A 16,741-nucleotide genomic window follows, 5' to 3' on the forward strand; every position below is an offset into this window, starting at 1 on the left:
CGAAATTGGGAATCACTCACGGGGAGACGAGTCACGGTCCATCAGGGCAGGACGATGGACAGGGCAATGCAGTAAGGTAGTCGAGTCGGTCGCAGGTTGGACGTGTCAAGACAATGGTTCCGAGCCCTGCACGGGTGTTCGTCGTCCTGACGTCTTCATGCCTCTCCCGAGACATATTCCAATTTGATTGGCTGGTCCGTCGTCTTTGTGGGACAAACACCATTCGTTGGGAAAAACACCACCTTCCTTCCCAAACTCGACCACTTTGACTTGACATCGTCCACGTAGCATGCACGTACAAGGAATTGTGATGGCAATCGCGGCAGCGCTGGTCGCGGCGGAGACCCCACGTCCGCAAAGTATTGCGTTTTCATGGCCAGAGAACGACGCGAAGAAACATTACGATGAAACTGTGGACCCGTTGTCGCAGAACATCCCACTGGATCCGGCGAGCAGCCACCTTCGTCCGCCGACGCCACGAGTGCCCGACGTGTTTGACATCTTTGTGGGTCTCTCTACGTTCCGCGATGGCTACCGATGTGGGTACACGTTGTTCACGGGGTTTACGCGCGCGACGCACCCCGAACGTCTGTACTTTGGCGTTGTGGACCAGGTGAATCCAGAGGACCAACGATGCATCGATGCGTACTGCGCATTTGCCAAACAAGAGTGGCCCGACGAAGACTGCAAGTACAAAAGCCACATCAAAGTCGACGAACGACTCGCGGACGACTCCCGTGGGCCAACCTACGCTCGGCACCACCAGCAAAAACTCGTGGGGGACCAAGAGTTTTGTCTGCAGCTGGATGCCCACAGCATCTTCACCAAAAAATGGGACGAAGGTCTCTTCATGGATTGGAAGGCAACGAATAACGAAATGGCCGTCTTGAGTACGTACTTGCACCACTGCCATGAAGGCTACATCAAGTCGGACGGCACCAACAACCCGCCCGACCAACTCCCCCATCTGTGCACGACGATCCGTGGCGGCAATGGCTGTGTACGCACGGTCGGAGCAAGCATGATCCAACGTCCACAGCACCCTCAGATGTCAGCGTTGTGGGGGGCTGGTTTGAGCTTTAGCAAATGTCATGCCGAGAAGCGCGTCCCCATCGACTCGCACACACTGTGGATGTTTGATGGGGAAGAGTTCCTTCGAGCGTCGCATCTTTGGACGTACGGGTACGACATGTACAGCCCCAGCACCACTGGCACGGTCATTTACCACAACTACACGTCCGTCCCAGCCAGGTACCGCCCGATTCTGCTCACTTGCGTTGCCGTTTGATTTTCTATATGCTTTTTACCGGTTCATCTTGCGAGAGCCAGGCACTGGGGTGTATGTTGATGTCGCTTGTATTCGCTATGATGCTCCGAATGCAGAGTCAGTGCATCCTTCCTCCATTGGTTTGCGCGATGGTTTGATATGATCTGCATGGTGTGAGCTCGTTGTATCCGATCACGATTGGCCTTTGGCGCTGCATCCTGAGCTTTTGACAGTATGGTCCATGGCCAACATGGGCATGGCCATTAAATTTGCGTCATGACCGAGTCGATGCTAGATTTGAAAATGTCAAGGTCGACTTGGGCCTCAAGAAGAAGCAAGAAGAGATGGGCGTGAATCGATTCAAGCTGATGGTGGGCCAGCCCTTCCAGGGCCTCGTGGACACGGAAGAATGGGAAAAGTACAACTTTGGAACGGTCCGGTCGTTCAAGGATTTTCTCGCGTTTTCCGGCATTACGTTTGAAGAAGGCAAGACAGATCAGCATTCGTGCAAGCAGCTCCACTGGGTGCCATATCAAAAGCCCGCCGAGATCGAAGCGATGCTGCCGGGATGGCATATGTACCCGATGCTGCATGTTCCCGAGCACAAAAACAGCGTGGGCAGCGTCGACGACCACGATGGTGGTGCCGCGACCGCCGTGAACAATCACGTCCGTCAGGAAAAGCCCGCCAACTTTGGCATTGAAGGCACGATCGAGCACCCCGACCAAGGGCTATACACAGGGCCGTTGGCGTTCATGGGGTTCGGCATCGTGTTGTTTGCAGTTGTCGTGTACACGAACGATGGCATGTGGAGCCAGACGAAGCGGTACTTTCGCCTGCAGCACAAGGCGCGCAATTGATAAAGCAACTCAAAACCGTGTGTGTGTAAATGGTTCTCGCGGAGTTTAAAATTCGACCACGTCAGCATGACTGCACACTGTGGAGGAATCGGTGCCGCCGCGAGATGTGCCCCACTCTGAATACACCGACACGTTTGGTAAAAAATATTGTAAAACGTCATGCTTTCGTAAATATCGATCGATGTCGTACTAGCAATATTTTGGCCAACGATAAAAAAAATGGCCACGACGTCTCCAGCACCTGCGGAGCCAGCAGCGGACGATGGCCGTCCTCGCAAAAGGAACAAGCGGGACAAGTCGTACGGCAGCTACTTGCCGTTAGGGTCAGCGCTGCGAACGTATTGCGCCACGGTGTCGTATGACGGCAGTGGATTCATCGGGTTCCAGCTGCAAGATCTTCAAGACGCCAACAAGTCGAACGGGGCCGCCGCGGCGCGCACGGTGCAACGCGTGTTGGAGGATGCGTTGAAACGAACGACTGGAGAAACGATCCGTCTTCGATTTGCTTCACGGACAGACAAGGGCGTGCATGCCGTGGGTCAAGTCATCGCGTTTGCAAGTGCGGTCGCCATCGACGACGATTCCAATGACGACACGTCCGTGTTTCTGCGAGCCATCAACAACCGCCTGCCAGACGATGTGGTGCAGTGACTCGTCGATATGTCCATGGCATGCATTGCTGAAGCGAAGCATGGAGTAGGTGATCACGGCCATGACGCGACGTGTCCCTGCCGACTTTGAACCACGTCGACAAAATAAAGCCAAGTGCTACATCTACCGCCTTCGCCATGGCGCCACGCGGCTACCATTGCAGCGCCATCAAGTGTGGCAGGTACAACCAACATCCACTGTTTGTACACGTCCCACTCGATTCCGCAGATGGCCAAGCCGCTAAACGTCGACGCGATGGTGGAAGCCGCAGGATTCCTGCAAAGCGACGAAGCGCAGGACTTCCGCATGTTCACACCGTCCAAAGCCCTCGACGAGGCCACGAGCACGTGGTGTACAGTCACGAAAGTGCACTTGCACACTGATGCGGACCAGATCTTGCACGTCCAAGTGGTCGGGAACCGGTTTCTGTACAAAATGGTCCGCACGATTGTCGGCGTGTTAGTCGACGTCGGGCTCGGCAAGCTCACGCCGCAACAAGTCCGCGATATGGTCACGCACCCCACGGACAGGACATTGGTCGCAGGGGCGCCGCCCCACGGCCTTGTGCTGCAGTGGATTCAACTGAAGGAGTGTTTCGAACAGAGTTGAGTGCCCATCGTCACGTATTGCGTTCGGTTTGCGTCAAAACACAGCAAAGAACGAACAAAAGTTGGATGCGGCGCTCCGGTGTGGTCGCATTGCCGGGAGTGCACGACTCGGACAGGCTTGCTTTGTGAAGCATGCCACAAAGCGAGTTCCAGGATGTAGGAGCTTTGGCGGCCGCGACGTTGGCGCTGACACTGTGCTGGCTCGATCGACGCTCGACGTGGCAGCTCCATGGGTAGCCAGATCTGTCGCGTCCAATGCGGCTCTGAGCGTACGGGAACGAATGCCGTCGCCGCGCATCTAAACAGGTCGTTCTCGATGGAGTGTATCACGTCGTTTGGACATGCGACGACTTGCATTCAAAGCACACTACACGTCGACCTCGTTTGCGGGCAACAGGATGCAGCGCGGCTACGTGCTTCCCGTGCACACGTGAGTTCTGGTGGCGCTGTTGAGAATGGCGCTGATCGTCATGTACGCGACGATTTCGACGACTTGGTTGGCGCACCCGAGGCAATCGCCAATGACTCCACCGAGGAACCCGGAAAAGTACTGCCCCGACACGAACGACACGAGGAGGGCCACTGTGAAGACACACATGCCGAGCGCGGGGCCGAGAAGGATGGCCATGGACACTGCAGTGAAGATGGATGCTACCCAGACTCGCCATGGCGTGAGCAAGTGCACGTTGTTGCCAATTCCGTTGTAGAGGGGACCCTTGGGGTCGCGCTCGTCTTCCACATACGGGTAAAACTGGAGGATGAACAGCGACGAGTACCGGCCGAGGACGTGGCCCGCGACAAGGGCGCATGACACGGACGAGAGGCCGACCGTCGCGACGAGGTGGGCCAGAACGGCGAATTTGAGCGCTGTCATGAGAAGCAGTCCCATGCATCCATACGTGCCCAGACGACTGTCTTTCATGATGCGAAGGATGTCATCTTTGGACCAGCCGCCCCCAAACGAGTCGAACGTGTCGGCCACTCCGTCTTCGTGGAAGCACCCCGTGAGCCACACGGACGCAAACGTTGACAGGATCACGGCGATCGCGGTCGACCCAAACACGACATGGCCCAAGACTAGCCACAGCGCTGCAAACGCGCCAACGCCCCAACCGATGAACGGAAAGTAACAAAATGACGGCACGAGCTCACGGACGTTGTGGTCTAGGTCTGGAATGATCTTGTATGCCGGCAGCCTCGTGAGAAACATGACGGATGTGAGAAAGATTCGGAGTTCGGGGGGAGGCGGCAGAGAGCCATCGACGTGCGCCGCCCGCGCGGTAGATGTGGTTGCGGCCATAACGGAGCTGGCGTCGTTGTTCCTGTCCTTGTATTCCGTGGGAGACTGGACATTCAACGCCAATACCAAGCGCTCCGCAGTGTGGAGAAGGGATAGAGCGTGAATGCCGCTAGCACCAGGGCCAAGTCGCGGAAGCGGAAGGGTCATGATGGACCGATTTTGCAGGAGACTTTCAAAGCATGGATCCGCTCGGTGTACTTCATTCGACGTGTGGATCGAGCGTACAGCAAAGAAGGCGTGGCGAGTTGCCTGTGGAGCTATATAGGTAGCAATCACAGCGGCTACGACGGCGGCAAGACCGTCCAGAACCACGGGCACTTTTTGCGACGCAGCTTCAGCAATAGCGCCACAGATGGCAGCGACAATTGGGCTCCTTGTCGCAACCAGCATTGCAAACGGATCCTCGTGCTTGAGGATGGGACTGTACGCGCTGTTGGTGGGGCTATCGGGGGCTGAGTTTGGTGGGAGCGCTAAGGCCTTTGAAAGGCGCGACGTAAACTCGGGCGAGGTGTCCAGACTGGCAACACTGACGGATTTGTGGACACCGTTGGCGAGAATCACCTTGATGGCATCACGTCCGTGGTGCATGGCTTTCAGGACTTGTTCCGTGTCCAAAGAGCTGTCTTCGTGAGCCACGTGGACAGTGTGGTAAGTCACGTCGGACAATGCAGCGACACGGCTTGCAGTGTGCTCGTCCTTCGTGGCATCATCGTTGCACGTGAACACAACAAGGACGGGGTTTTCCACGCGGACAGCGAACGTTTCTTGTAGCGCACACAGCTTTTGCGCAATGCCCTCGAGAATGCCAATGTCACCGAAGCGACCAGCCATCGCGTCGCGCAGTTCAGCATGTCCAAGCCCGGCCATCGCGATCGCCCGCGATGTTGTGTGGAGTTGAATTGTCCACGGTTATCAAAACTGGCCAATCGCAGCATCGGACGAAATTATGCTTGTAAACAATATTTCAAATATACTCCAAAACGTGAAAAATTGGTCGACTGATATTCATGCATGTCAAAATCGTCAGGACAAACGATGCAAGCGGGTCACACAACGCGCCAGGTTTCGACTCGATACTCCATGGCAGGTGCCCGTGACACGTTGCAATGACATGGATGGCTAGCTTCAGCCAGGTGCTGCCTGAAACCCACACTTGACCCCGTTCCAGGATGCGCTATCCTTCCTTGGCTAGGACCTGCCAGCCGTGACCATTCCGTACCGAATGCGCCAACGAGTTCGAAGGACGCGTCGAGCACAAGAGAGCAGCGCATGCACCATCGCACCTTAGCTATACCGCATGCGATGTTGAATCATGCACAGCCATCCTGAATTACTCATGGTAGTCAAGGATGAAAGGGCTGGAGCTAGCGTGTACGGTCCACATCGAGAACGAGGTTACACTTTACACCACTGACGCGACGGCACAGTCTCTATCGTATTGTCCAGCAGACGCTGTCTATGTGTATTGCTGGGATATCCGCTCGAGCTTCTTCAAGAGCAGTTCCATTTCTTCGGCCGGGTTTGGTGACAGCCGCTGCAGGTTGTTGGTGGCTTTGTCTCTCGAATCGTGCCCTTGTTCGAAGCGAGGTACCCGTCGTAGAATATCGCTGTCTTGGTCGGTCCTCTCCGATGGAGTTCGTCGTTGGTGCCGTGGGCTGGAGACCACGGGTGGTGTTCGACTGGTTCCTTTAACTTTGGGGCTGGCTGTAACACACGACCGAGCGTCGAGAATATTGACAGCTTGATGGAGTTTGGCAATGGTGGAGTTTTTCTCGTGCACTTCGAGCTCGAGCGCCCGCCGCGCCTTCACGGCGATGTCGGCCTTCTTGGTGGCATTGGCAACCTGCTGCTGCAGACCTTCGATTTCGGCAACGAGTTCCTTTGTGTGGGTCTCCATGACGGCTTCCATGTGTTGTTGAGTTCGCTGCCACTGCTTGACGTCGGCCTCGTGCCTCACCTTATCGCGCTGCAGCTCGCTCACTTGTCGTTGCAACGTGTCCAGTTGCTGCTTGATCATATGCTTCATCGTGACGGCATCGCGAGCTTTGTCTTCAGCTGCCACGACGGCTTGCTGCATGGCGTCATATCGAGCGACCTAGAAACATCCGAGCGCCAGGGGCGTTTTGAAGGAAATGCATTTCATCAAACAACTTTCTTACCTTTTCCTTGGACGATTTCAGTCGAGCACGCAATGCAACCATGTCCACGTGGTCCTGCTTGGACTGCGCCAATGCGTGTTGTAACACTTCGTCCAATTCAGCATTTCTCTTGCCAATTGCCTCCAAACGCTGCAGCAAGTGCTTCATCTGTTTGTCCCGAGCTTTCACTTCGTCTTTTGCATGCTGCCACGAGGTCAGTCGCTCCTCGGCTCGCTGCAATTTCGCCAAAATTTCATCGTAGTCGGCCCGCGCGTCGAGCTTGCTTTGAAGTTGTTCAACGTCGTGGCGCAGGGCGTTCATGCTTTGTTCATGCTTTGCGATGATGTCTTCCCAGTCACGCTGTGCAGACAGCAGCTCGGGAACCCGCTGAGCGTCGGCTCGCAGCGTCGCCAATTCAGCGTCTTTGGCGGCGACTTGCTCTTGGATTTCCCCCCGTTTCAGACGAAGTTGCTCGTTCATTTCACGAAGGGTGTTGACATCGTCCTTGAGTCCTCGGCATTCGAGTTGGAGGCGTTGCATGTTGCTTTGGGCGACTGCAAGTTCGCGCTCGAGGGCATCCGTTTGTTCATCTTGGAGGAGTAACTCCTTGAAACCAGTTTCAATATTGTCACCAAGGAACCCCCGGCATTCAACAAGTTGCTCCATTTCGACCCGCGCCGCTGTGAGCTCGCGCTCGAGGCGATCGATCTTGCCATCCGCGGCGCGTTTTGCATCAGCCATCGCGCTTAGCTCGACGTCTTTCTCCAGTGCTTCGGTTTGCAACGACATCACCAAGTCATCTTTTTGGCGTAGTGTAGTGTGCATCGCGGTGACTTGGCTCTCGAGCGAGTGAATTCGATCCTGCAACTGGGTTTTTTCGTCACGGAACTGCGCTTCCAGTGTGCTTTTAAGCAAGCGGACTTCGTCCCGCAGAGTCCGGACTAGCACGGATTGACCTTGCGGGCGACTCGTCACGTCCAGCTGCGACAGTTGACGGGATTTCGAGTCCAACGCCCGGCACGATTCACGGTATTGCGTCTTTAGTACGTCCAATTTTGACGAAAGGGACGCGTTCTGCGCCTCCGCTTTGTCCAGTGCAGCTTGCGTCGCTCGAAGCGTTTCTTGTGTGGTCTGAAGTACCTTTCGATCTTGTGTTGACTCAGTCAATTGGATCTTGTACTCGTCAAATTGGGCGCGGAGGTCTGCCAGCGCTTGTTCCTTCTTGGAAAGTTTCTCCTTGACTTGGTCGAACTGCGCGAGTTGGCCTTGAAGTTGTCGGTTGGTGCGTGCGAGGCCATCGCATTCCTGCTGCAGGTCTGCGATCTGTCGTTTCCACGTCTCTTCCTTCGTCTTGTACCCGTCCTCAAGCTTCTCGATAGCTGCGCTGAATCCCTCAATACTGTGGGCGGCGTCTTGGATTTGGACTTCGAGTTCGCAGTTATGGAGCTGCAGATCCCGCTTTTCACGTCGCAGCGCTTCAATTTCATCGATGTGTTGGTCGGATCGCGCGCATGCTTTGGGAGGAGGTGATTGAAATGGGGAGGACTGGGCGGCAGCAGAGGCATCGCCCACGAGCCTACACACATACAGCCGTGAGGTTCATTGCCATCCATGCTCGCCGGGCAAACCTTCGCAATCGGTCCAACTCGTTGTGTTGGTGCAGATCCCGTTGTTGCAGGAGCTCGACCTGGTTGGACAACGCTTCCACCATTCTCTTCTGGTCATCGCTAGCTCGGGATGGGCGAGGTTCGGGGCTCGGCTCCGACGCCGACGATGACAACGACCGCCGCATGTTCCGATGGTGTACAATATCGTGATGTGTTTTTGGCGCCTCTCGTATTTTTTTAATAGAATTTGAATTCACCTTACTATTTATATCGAGGGGTTGGATATCTCCATTAAATTGCCACTACTGCGGCGCGCAATGCATTCGATTGGTTGATTCAAACCGCGCGTTGCTCGTATCGTGCAAGAAGGATAAGACCTTATTTAGTGTGCAACTCGGGCTTTTGTCAACGTCTCTGTATTACGACAACCAAATAGTGTGAGTCGAAATCACACTAATAACATTTTGCTCACTTTTTATCCTGGTTATTCACGTTTTCACATGGCGTCAAGATCGCGAAAATGCGACACCTCGCTGTCATTCAGCTCATGGTTGACGCCGAGATAAGGCATGCGTCCATTGAGCTGTACGCAGATCAGAAGTACATGTCGTGGAGCATGTCTGTCCTGCAAGTGGCGGTCTTGAGGGTGATCAGGTTGCTACAATGGCACATGTCGGCAAGCGCGGCTTTCGGCACCTGGAGTTGGCCCGTTGTTCCGTCTCCGGCGAGTTTGGCATGGAGCTGCTGTAACTTCTCCTGGTTTGATTGCAACGTCGTTGCCATGGCAGACAGTGTTGCCCATGATTGGACAGCACCGGCACGTTGGAATGCATCGGCGACTTGGGTGGTGCACATGGCAAGCAACGTTTCGAAGTGTGTCTGCTGGTGCCATGAGCGCAAGCACCCATATTGCAACTCTATATCTCACCTGGATAGACCGTCGCACATGAGCATATCGATCGGAGAGCTCAAGTTGGAGTTCCTGTCTTGCAACCTCATCGGGAGTTGGCATCAACGCTTTCTTGTCCTTTTTCGACTTTGTGTTTTTATGCCGGCTGGCGGGTCTCGTTGGCGATCCTGCTCCATTGCGATACGTGAGTGCGGTCGATTGCGATAGCAGCGAACCTCGTCCTGAGGTAGCTTTGCCTTCGACCACAATGGCTCCTCCTTTTTTCGCGGGTCGTCCATCTCCGCTGGCGTTGGAACTGTCAACAGTGACAAGCTTTGGGTCTCCCGCTACATATCGAATTGAATTGTTCAGACCTGAGGCACGTTCGTTCTTTGATACTCAAGCATCTATACCAGTTGATGTCGACGTGGGATATTCTGGGGGTGGCATCCCTACGGGTGGCGGCGGCACCAAAGTTGCCTGCAAGGACGTCAAACATCATTTTGGAGGAATGGATATCGTCATGACCAACGATCTCACGGCACCATCCAAGGACTGAGCAATCGTACCGCGCGATTGTTGTAAGATGTCCAGAAGTCTGTCACTTCAGCCGCCATCTCGGTTTGATCCATGTACGAGTGCGGGGGACGTCCATCGACGCAGTTGACATGAGCTAGTGTCTGGTTGTCATGGCTGGCACACGGGTCGACTTCAAGAGCAGTCGCCCTTGCACGCGCCGCGATCAACTGAATTGGTTTGCATGCCGCCGCGTACAAGGACCAGACGATGGACGAAGCGCTTCCCGAAAACGAGCCGCGTCGACTTCTTTGGCTGGTCGCTGGCGAATTTAGTACAGATGTCGTGGCTCGGCCACCAAGCCCCTCCTTCACGCGCAGCGCAAAGACATAGCCATTCTGGAAGATCAAATGCAGCAAATCGCCAAGAACAATCGGCGATGTCTCGGCGACGATGGTTGACCATGGGTCGCATCGAGCGTCAATGCCGTAGTGCGCTCCTACAAACACGCAAGCCATGACGAGACATAAGGTTGTCTTGATCCCGCGAGCTCCGCACCCCACAAGATGCCAAGGGAGGTCGCCACGGCAGTGTGGGCGTGGTAAAATCCATCCTCGAGTCGTTCCAATCCGTTCTGGATCGACGTTGCGGCTCCGAACAAGCTCAATATCACGTGGAGCGACGAAACAACATGCGCTAGCCATTCGACCTGTGAGAGGACGACGACCGTTTGATGGGGGGCGCCTCCTGCCCACCACTAGGACTGTAGTCGGTTGGGACTGGAATATCGGGAAGCATGGACAGCACCTACGAAAATGTTTTGATTCCATGTCCAAGGGGAGAAATGAGGATGTACTCGCTGAACGGGGCCGCAAGCGACATGGGTCGTCCAGTAGTCTGACGGAAACCCACGAGCGATGAAGCTTGGTCGCATGAGCGCTTCCTTGCTTACGCCTTGAATGCATCCCAAGACAAGCATGCCCTACTCATGAAGCCGTCAGTACATGGAGTTGAAGCAATCAAAGAGGGGCAAGCGTAGCGTACCAAGTAGCGCGCAACTTGTTGAACTTCGGGGGGAGAGTTCTGGACTGTCGCCATGGCCAAGTCCATGGCATGTTGGGGAGCCAACGAGTGCAGCAGCACCTGCGATCACCAGCATGGATTTTATGCAGCGAGCGACATCCTCCACCGTACAAGCGTGAGGGCCCGCGACAGCAGCGTGTCATGCGGAAGTGCCTCGGTGGCCGGGGGACATGTTCCCTGCAGCGCAGCCATTTCCAGTGCTTCAAACGTCGACAGCGATCGTGGTCGACTCGACGCAGACAATAACCCTGCTCAACTCGCCGAGTTGAGTCCACAACAACCATGATTTGCTCATTCCCAGCTATCTGGCATTCGGCAGCTTCGCCGAAACGTACCATTTTGATACCATTGCAATAGCAATGACGTAAACCCTGCATGAAGCCCGTCAAAGTCTTCCACTTGTGGATCGAGCACGGCGGACATGACTGTGCAGAGCAGGGTTGCCTGCGCTGGAGGTGACTGGAATAAGCACGACAGTGCGAGTTTCATATCGCCACAACGCACCCCGTGGAAACCCCACTGCAGCTTGCTGTCTGCATGTCGCGTACAGTCGCCGACAACCCCGAGCCACATCGCCGACACGACTCGGTATCGAAAGACGTCGATCACGCCGGTGGTCGCAATTGTGCCACATAATGTCGAGTCCACTTCCGCTGCAAGCATCGTCCGTCGCTCTTCCTGTTCTTGATACAAGATCCGTTGGCGCTCTATGTCGGCGTGTTGCAGCTGTAGCATAGCTAACTTATCGGCCTCGGCCTCTTCTTTCGAGATCGTAGGAGCTGCGACCATCGCCGACGAAGGAGACGGGTGGTTTCCACCTTTCGGCCATTTTTTTGCCTTTGCTGGTGCCATGGGCACCGCGCGAGCTGGCGGCGGTTCGAAGAGACGGAGGATGCGCGTCGTCGACGAGACGACGGGCTAATTATAGGACTGTTCGAGAACAACAGGAGCTTGCGACGACATTGGCGGCACATGGGCCTCGCACAAATGACATTTGTGCATATTCAACGCCACAATACGCAGGATCATCCTATCTGTTCCAGCGACTCGGAACTCCCTGAAGCGACCAATTTCACCCGTTTCAAGCGTCCAGAAGCGGTTTTTGTCACAAGTTTGAGCTGTCCCTTCTTGAGGTACGTACGACATTTTGATTGGTTAAAATAATTGAATTGTCGAAGCGATGTCTAATCAAATCTTGTAATTTCACTCAATATTAATCCAATCAAACAGCGCACAATATAAGCTAGGTACAAGGGATATTCCATTTCGCACACCTGCGAGGAGGCTTAAAGCACGGCGACAGCACCGCCGCGCTGCCAGTTGGAGAGCTGACTGCTTCGGTTGCTGTCGACGAAGAAGTCGCCTTGATCAAAGTCGCGCTGCTTTTCTTCCGTGACGGAGCGGCGGTTGCGGATGGCAAACATCACTACAGCCACAACAGCAGCCACACCGACAGCGCCACCGAGAAGGCCGCCGATAAGCGAGCCCGCATCGCCCGAATCGTCGCCAGACGATGTGTTGACAAGGGTGTCCTTCACGGCGTTGCTAGGGGCGTTCGCTTCCGACACGGCCCCTCCGTTTCCTCCACTTGCATCTGCCGGACCTTCCGGCAGGTCATTTGTTGCAGTAGCATCAATGGACGAAATCGTGAATGCGGACGAGTTCGTGCCGTTGACAAGTGGCTCAAGGGTGGTGGTGTTCGTCGAATTCGAGAGGCTCTCGGTCATCGGCACTGCGGTTGTGTTGACAGTCGAGGGCTCCGGGGTCGGGGCTGGCGTCGGCGCGGGCGTCGGGGCCGGGGTAGGGGCGAGTGTGGTGGGAGCAGGCGTCGGCTTGGGGGTCGTTACCACTGGGACAACATCGAATTTCCACGTCGAGCCATCGGCGGACAGTCCAAAGTGGGCTTCATCGCCGCCCTTAATCGTCACATCGTGGAACTGAAAGTAGTACGGGCACTCGCCGCCTTCGGTCTGCTTCCACGTCTGGTAGTCCATGAAGTACTTCCTTGCGTTGTCAAACGTGGCTTTGTCGTTGCCCGCCGACGGCCACCCCGTTTCGGTGAGGTGAACTCGACCAGGGAATTTGTTTGCGACTTCATTGAAGCGGATCGTGAGCTGGCTGATCGGCGCTCCCGTAGCGTACGGGTACACGTTAATCCCGATCACGTCGCAGGCAGCGGCCAAATCGCCGTGCGCGGGGTCTTTCATGGTGGCGTCCGTTTCGACGGTGCCGACGGGGACTCGGATCCCGGCGGCAGCCAGCGCTGCCTTGGTGGCGCCGATGCGGCTCAAGAGCACGCTTTTCGGGAACCCAGAGAACACGTCTTCGTTCCCGACGTACACTTGCTGGCACGTACCGGGGTTGCGCTTGATGCCGTCGACGAGGGCATTCAAATCACGCTGAAAGAAGTCTTCGCCCAGGCGGTTCCAGAGGCCACAGGCCATGCCGAGCCCGGCCTTGGCACCGACGTCGATGAGGTTCACCGATCCACGGGAAGTGCCCTCCACCAACGTTTGGTACGTGCGGACGTTGGAGAACTTCGTTTTGATCACAGCAAAGTGTTGTTCGGCATTGCCGGCCTGGTACGAGTCGTACGCGACACCGGAGCACCCACCAGCGCCAGTGGACGCTGTGTGCGCTTCGATGGGGTGGTCGGATTGGGACCCGATCACGGCGGCGGTCGTCCCGAGCACGGCGACGGCCGCAACGGCGCTCGCAATCTTCTTCTTGAGAGGGGAGAAGGTCCACACGGATACGACAGGTCCCGAAGGCGTCGTGGGCGCAGCGAAGGCTTGCATGTCGTTCGACGTGGAAAGCACGTTGCCAAATACTCGCTCCAACACCGCGCCAGACCATTAGCTTCGCCATTTCTCTGGTCGCCGGCTGGCACAACGCAGTAGCTGTGCGCATTACGCCCACGTGGCGCCTGGTTCCTGTCCATGGTGTCACGACACAGTGTTGCAACATCTCCTGTTTCAAGTGCAGACAATTTAAGGACGGTCGTGTGGGTTTTCGTCGATCTATTCTTTTCGTTTCATGCTATTCGACATGTATATAATTCGAATATTTTGAGCATCCACGACAATATGTTGCATCATATGAGGTCTTTCCATGGATTCCACTTCCCGTCGTGAGCCTGTGTACCCAGGAATGCTACTCTACACGGACGAGATTTTCACTTGATTTATGTAAGTGTTTGTTGTCCCGTCGTGGCGTAGTGTGTTCCAGCCAATCAGATGGTCCATATTGTGGTTAGAAGCGATCGGATTGGTGCATCGGACGCTGCATCTTTTTTCAGTGTGTGGGAGGGAGTCTGTCCTGGGGCGCCACTCCCGCTTGGACAACGATCGCTGAGATCGTCGACGTGTGGATGCGATATCTCGGTCGACGCTTTTTCCTTGACCAGCGCACGAGATACGGGGTTACGTGAGTGTGGAAGAGATGTCAAGTGAAGGTGCGACGCGAGTGGTGGTGCATCCATCTGAGTCGTTCAGCCAGCACAGTGTTCGTAACGCTACGTCGATTCCAGCAGGTTTCAAGTCCCTCCTCCCCCCGTCGCCCCCATGCAACGGGCAAACGATCGTGCGCACACACACGAACGACGGCATGTTGCCTGCAGCAGCACGCCGTCGTGGGGCATCGAGTGGACGACGCAGCGGTCGGTCGTCAGGTCGGTGGGTCGTCCACGGCGGCGGTGGGATCCGCTCTGCATACGGTTGTTTGGAGTACGAACTTGACCAATGGGGGAAAATTGTACGGTACAATTACAGTGTACAATTGTGGAGTTGGCAGATTGAATCGGCGGCCACCCCGCGCGACGCGAGTGTACATCCACAGCCGTTCGCGTACTCGCAGCATGGCTATCCATCCACTCGATGATCTACCAGAGCAACATCGATCGCACAGGCACGATGCGTGTCGATGGTGTCGTTCTACCGCCCGCACTCGAGTGCACTTCGTAGGGGCCACGGCACGAAGTGAAGCCCGCATGGAGTAACAACACGGATTTGACGGCCACGAGCCGTGCTTTCGTCCACCACGGCAACCCACTCGATCGCGGTTGTTCGATGACACACGAATGCGCTACATCAACTGTATTGGCGACGTCGTACGACCTACTACTACTCGAGGAGGATCATGTCACCCCGCATGGACAACGTCTTCGGGACTCCCGTGGTCGACGACGTGGGGCTCACGGTGCGTTTGGAACACCCCGCCGTCGCAGCATCGCCAAATACCTTGAATTGCATCCACGACTCGGGGTCCGGATCATGCAACGATGGCGGGACTCTCGGCTGCCGCTTGATCTCGGTCGCGCTAATATCGTACCCGTTCGCGCCGTCGACATCGTACACGACGGACGACGACGACTGGTCGTCCAATGTAATGTAGCTCAGGCGGTTGAGAAGATCGTCGTCGTCGCGGGCTTCGCTCGCCGAGTAGGGCTTGTGTGCAAGGACGAAAAACGCCGGCTCTGCGACCGTTGGGTTGGGCTGCGTCGGGACAGCGGGGGTTAAAGCACTCAACGTTGTGGCGTTCATGAGCTTATCCATCGAGTGCAGTTGCTCGGGCGATAACGAGTGAGACAAGTAGGATGCCGACGCCGTGTCGCCGTGCAGGGTCGCGCTGCTGTCGGACCGGTGCGAGTGGTCAAAGCTCTTGGTGATCGATGTTGTGCCATTCGATCGCATCGACGCGATGTTCTTGGCGTCATCAAAACTCATGTTGCGACTCGAGTTGCTCTCGCTGTACTCGGACGAGCTGCGCTGGCACATCATGGCGCTGCCGCTGGACATGCTTGCCGCGTCAAAGCACCGGGTGCAGCTGCGCACGGCCGACACGTGGACGACGTGTCCTTGGTCCACGACCGGTCGGCCATCCAGCGGCAACGACTTGGAGCAGTCGTTGCACACCGAGTTCCCGCAGAGTCGGCAGTGGTGGCGCCGGCGAAACGTCCGAAATGTTTTTCGACACAGGATGCAGTGCTCGGTTTCTTTCCAGAGAGGCTTGGGGACAAGCTCGATCGTGCGAAGGTTGCGCGCGAGGTTGGCGACGCACATCGCCAGCCTGTGCATCCACTTGGAGCCGCGGACGTACCCGGTCTCGTTCTCGAGCGTGAGAACAAACGACACACGGCTGACGTCCGTGTCGTTGGTCTGCTCGACGTAGAACCCGCAGTTGCGCATGAAGTACCTCGTGCACCCCGTGAGCTTTTGGCGCAGAAGCGGAATCTCCCGCGCCATGTTGACCGATTCCCACACGAGGGATCCGGCAGCGACAACGCCGTCACTGTGGTCGCTCGTCGTGACAAGGCTGCCGGTCGCTGTCTGCTCGTACAGCTGCGCGTACGACGCAAACACGATGTCCCTTGTTTCCATCTTGTCTGTGTTCAAGGCCATCCAGTGCACCGAAATGGGCTGGTTCGTCACAAACGCCAGCGTCGCGCCCTTGTACGCGTACAAGTCAAAGAGCTTGTGCACCATCTCGTCAAAGTCGCCCGTGCTGCCCATGCGGAATCGGTCGAGGATGTCCTCCACCGACGCCCGCACCGTCGTTTCGCCTTTGACCATAAACTGGTTCTTCGGGTTCGTCCCTTCAAACACGCTCACGCCGCGCTTTTCCTTGACAAACGTGACGCGGCACGCACTTTTGTCGGTCGTGTGCATGCGCACGAGCTCCGTGCTGCGTTTCCGGGTGAGTTGGACCAGCGCGTCTTCGGTCTCGGGTTTCAACGTCATGGGGCGCAGCGCCTGCATCTGGTCCCCAAAGACTTTGTCGGCCTGGTGGCTCCCGCTTTCAGGATATCCCATGTACATCATGTT

At 56.1% G+C, this 16,741-nt stretch overlaps 7 protein-coding genes across 10 annotated transcripts; 2 read left to right on the plus strand and 5 right to left on the minus strand.

The window, feature by feature from the left end:
• The first annotated feature begins 191 nt into the window (after positions 1 to 191).
• Positions 192 to 2,301, plus strand: H310_13269 (hypothetical protein). The gene is made up of 2 exons (XM_008880700.1): positions 192 to 1,251; positions 1,563 to 2,301. Exons 1-2 carry the CDS (start codon positions 290 to 292, stop codon positions 2,125 to 2,127), a joined length of 1,527 nt encoding a protein of 508 aa, XP_008878922.1. The 5' UTR covers positions 192 to 289; the 3' UTR covers positions 2,128 to 2,301.
• A 39-nt stretch (positions 2,302 to 2,340) lies between these two features.
• Positions 2,341 to 3,492, plus strand: H310_13270 (tRNA pseudouridine(38-40) synthase). Its single transcript, XM_008880701.1, has 3 exons — positions 2,341 to 2,769; positions 2,828 to 2,959; positions 3,007 to 3,492. The coding sequence occupies exons 1-3, from the start codon at positions 2,347 to 2,349 to the stop codon at positions 3,385 to 3,387; spliced, it is 936 nt and encodes a 311-aa protein (XP_008878923.1). The 5' UTR covers positions 2,341 to 2,346; the 3' UTR covers positions 3,388 to 3,492.
• A 212-nt stretch (positions 3,493 to 3,704) lies between these two features.
• Positions 3,705 to 5,591, minus strand: H310_13271 (cobalamin 5'-phosphate synthase). Its single transcript, XM_008880702.1, has one exon. It carries the CDS (start codon positions 5,551 to 5,553, stop codon positions 3,796 to 3,798), a length of 1,758 nt encoding a protein of 585 aa, XP_008878924.1. The 5' UTR covers positions 5,554 to 5,591; the 3' UTR covers positions 3,705 to 3,795.
• Positions 5,592 to 6,053: 462 nt separating this feature from the next.
• Positions 6,054 to 8,625, minus strand: H310_13272 (hypothetical protein). Its single transcript, XM_008880703.1, has 3 exons — positions 8,453 to 8,625; positions 6,846 to 8,400; positions 6,054 to 6,781 (listed from the first exon to the last, which is right to left on the minus strand). Exons 1-3 carry the CDS (start codon positions 8,614 to 8,616, stop codon positions 6,143 to 6,145), a joined length of 2,358 nt encoding a protein of 785 aa, XP_008878925.1. The 5' UTR covers positions 8,617 to 8,625; the 3' UTR covers positions 6,054 to 6,142.
• A 254-nt stretch (positions 8,626 to 8,879) lies between these two features.
• On the minus strand, positions 8,880 to 11,835 carry H310_13273 (hypothetical protein). Of its 4 annotated transcripts, XM_008880705.1 has the most exons (11): positions 11,424 to 11,835; positions 11,255 to 11,363; positions 10,881 to 11,167; positions 10,693 to 10,818; positions 10,592 to 10,643; positions 10,395 to 10,532; positions 9,890 to 10,335; positions 9,734 to 9,800; positions 9,557 to 9,667; positions 9,360 to 9,508; positions 8,880 to 9,310 (listed from the first exon to the last, which is right to left on the minus strand). In XM_008880705.1, exons 3-11 carry the CDS (start codon positions 10,944 to 10,946, stop codon positions 9,026 to 9,028), a joined length of 1,440 nt encoding a protein of 479 aa, XP_008878927.1. In that variant the 5' UTR covers positions 10,947 to 11,167; positions 11,255 to 11,363; positions 11,424 to 11,835; the 3' UTR covers positions 8,880 to 9,025. The 4 variants fall into 4 exon arrangements, with proteins under 4 accessions (XP_008878927.1, XP_008878926.1, XP_008878929.1 ...); XM_008880704.1 differs by having other exon boundaries at positions 10,881 to 11,368; XM_008880707.1 differs by having other exon boundaries at positions 11,255 to 11,835.
• A 267-nt stretch (positions 11,836 to 12,102) lies between these two features.
• On the minus strand, positions 12,103 to 13,802 carry H310_13274 (hypothetical protein). Its single transcript, XM_008880708.1, has one exon. It carries the CDS (start codon positions 13,715 to 13,717, stop codon positions 12,206 to 12,208), a length of 1,512 nt encoding a protein of 503 aa, XP_008878930.1. The 5' UTR covers positions 13,718 to 13,802; the 3' UTR covers positions 12,103 to 12,205.
• A 1,238-nt stretch (positions 13,803 to 15,040) lies between these two features.
• H310_13275 (hypothetical protein) lies at positions 15,041 to 16,735 on the minus strand (the record flags this gene model as incomplete). The annotated part of the gene is made up of 1 exon (XM_008880709.1): positions 15,041 to 16,735. One exon carries the CDS (start codon positions 16,733 to 16,735, stop codon positions 15,041 to 15,043), a length of 1,695 nt encoding a protein of 564 aa, XP_008878931.1.
• Between the last annotated feature and the right edge of the window lie 6 nt (positions 16,736 to 16,741).

The sequence above is a fragment of the Aphanomyces invadans genome (assembly GCF_000520115.1).
Source record: "Aphanomyces invadans strain NJM9701 unplaced genomic scaffold supercont1.49, whole genome shotgun sequence".
Taxonomy (NCBI): domain Eukaryota; phylum Oomycota; class Saprolegniomycetes; order Saprolegniales; family Verrucalvaceae; genus Aphanomyces; species Aphanomyces invadans.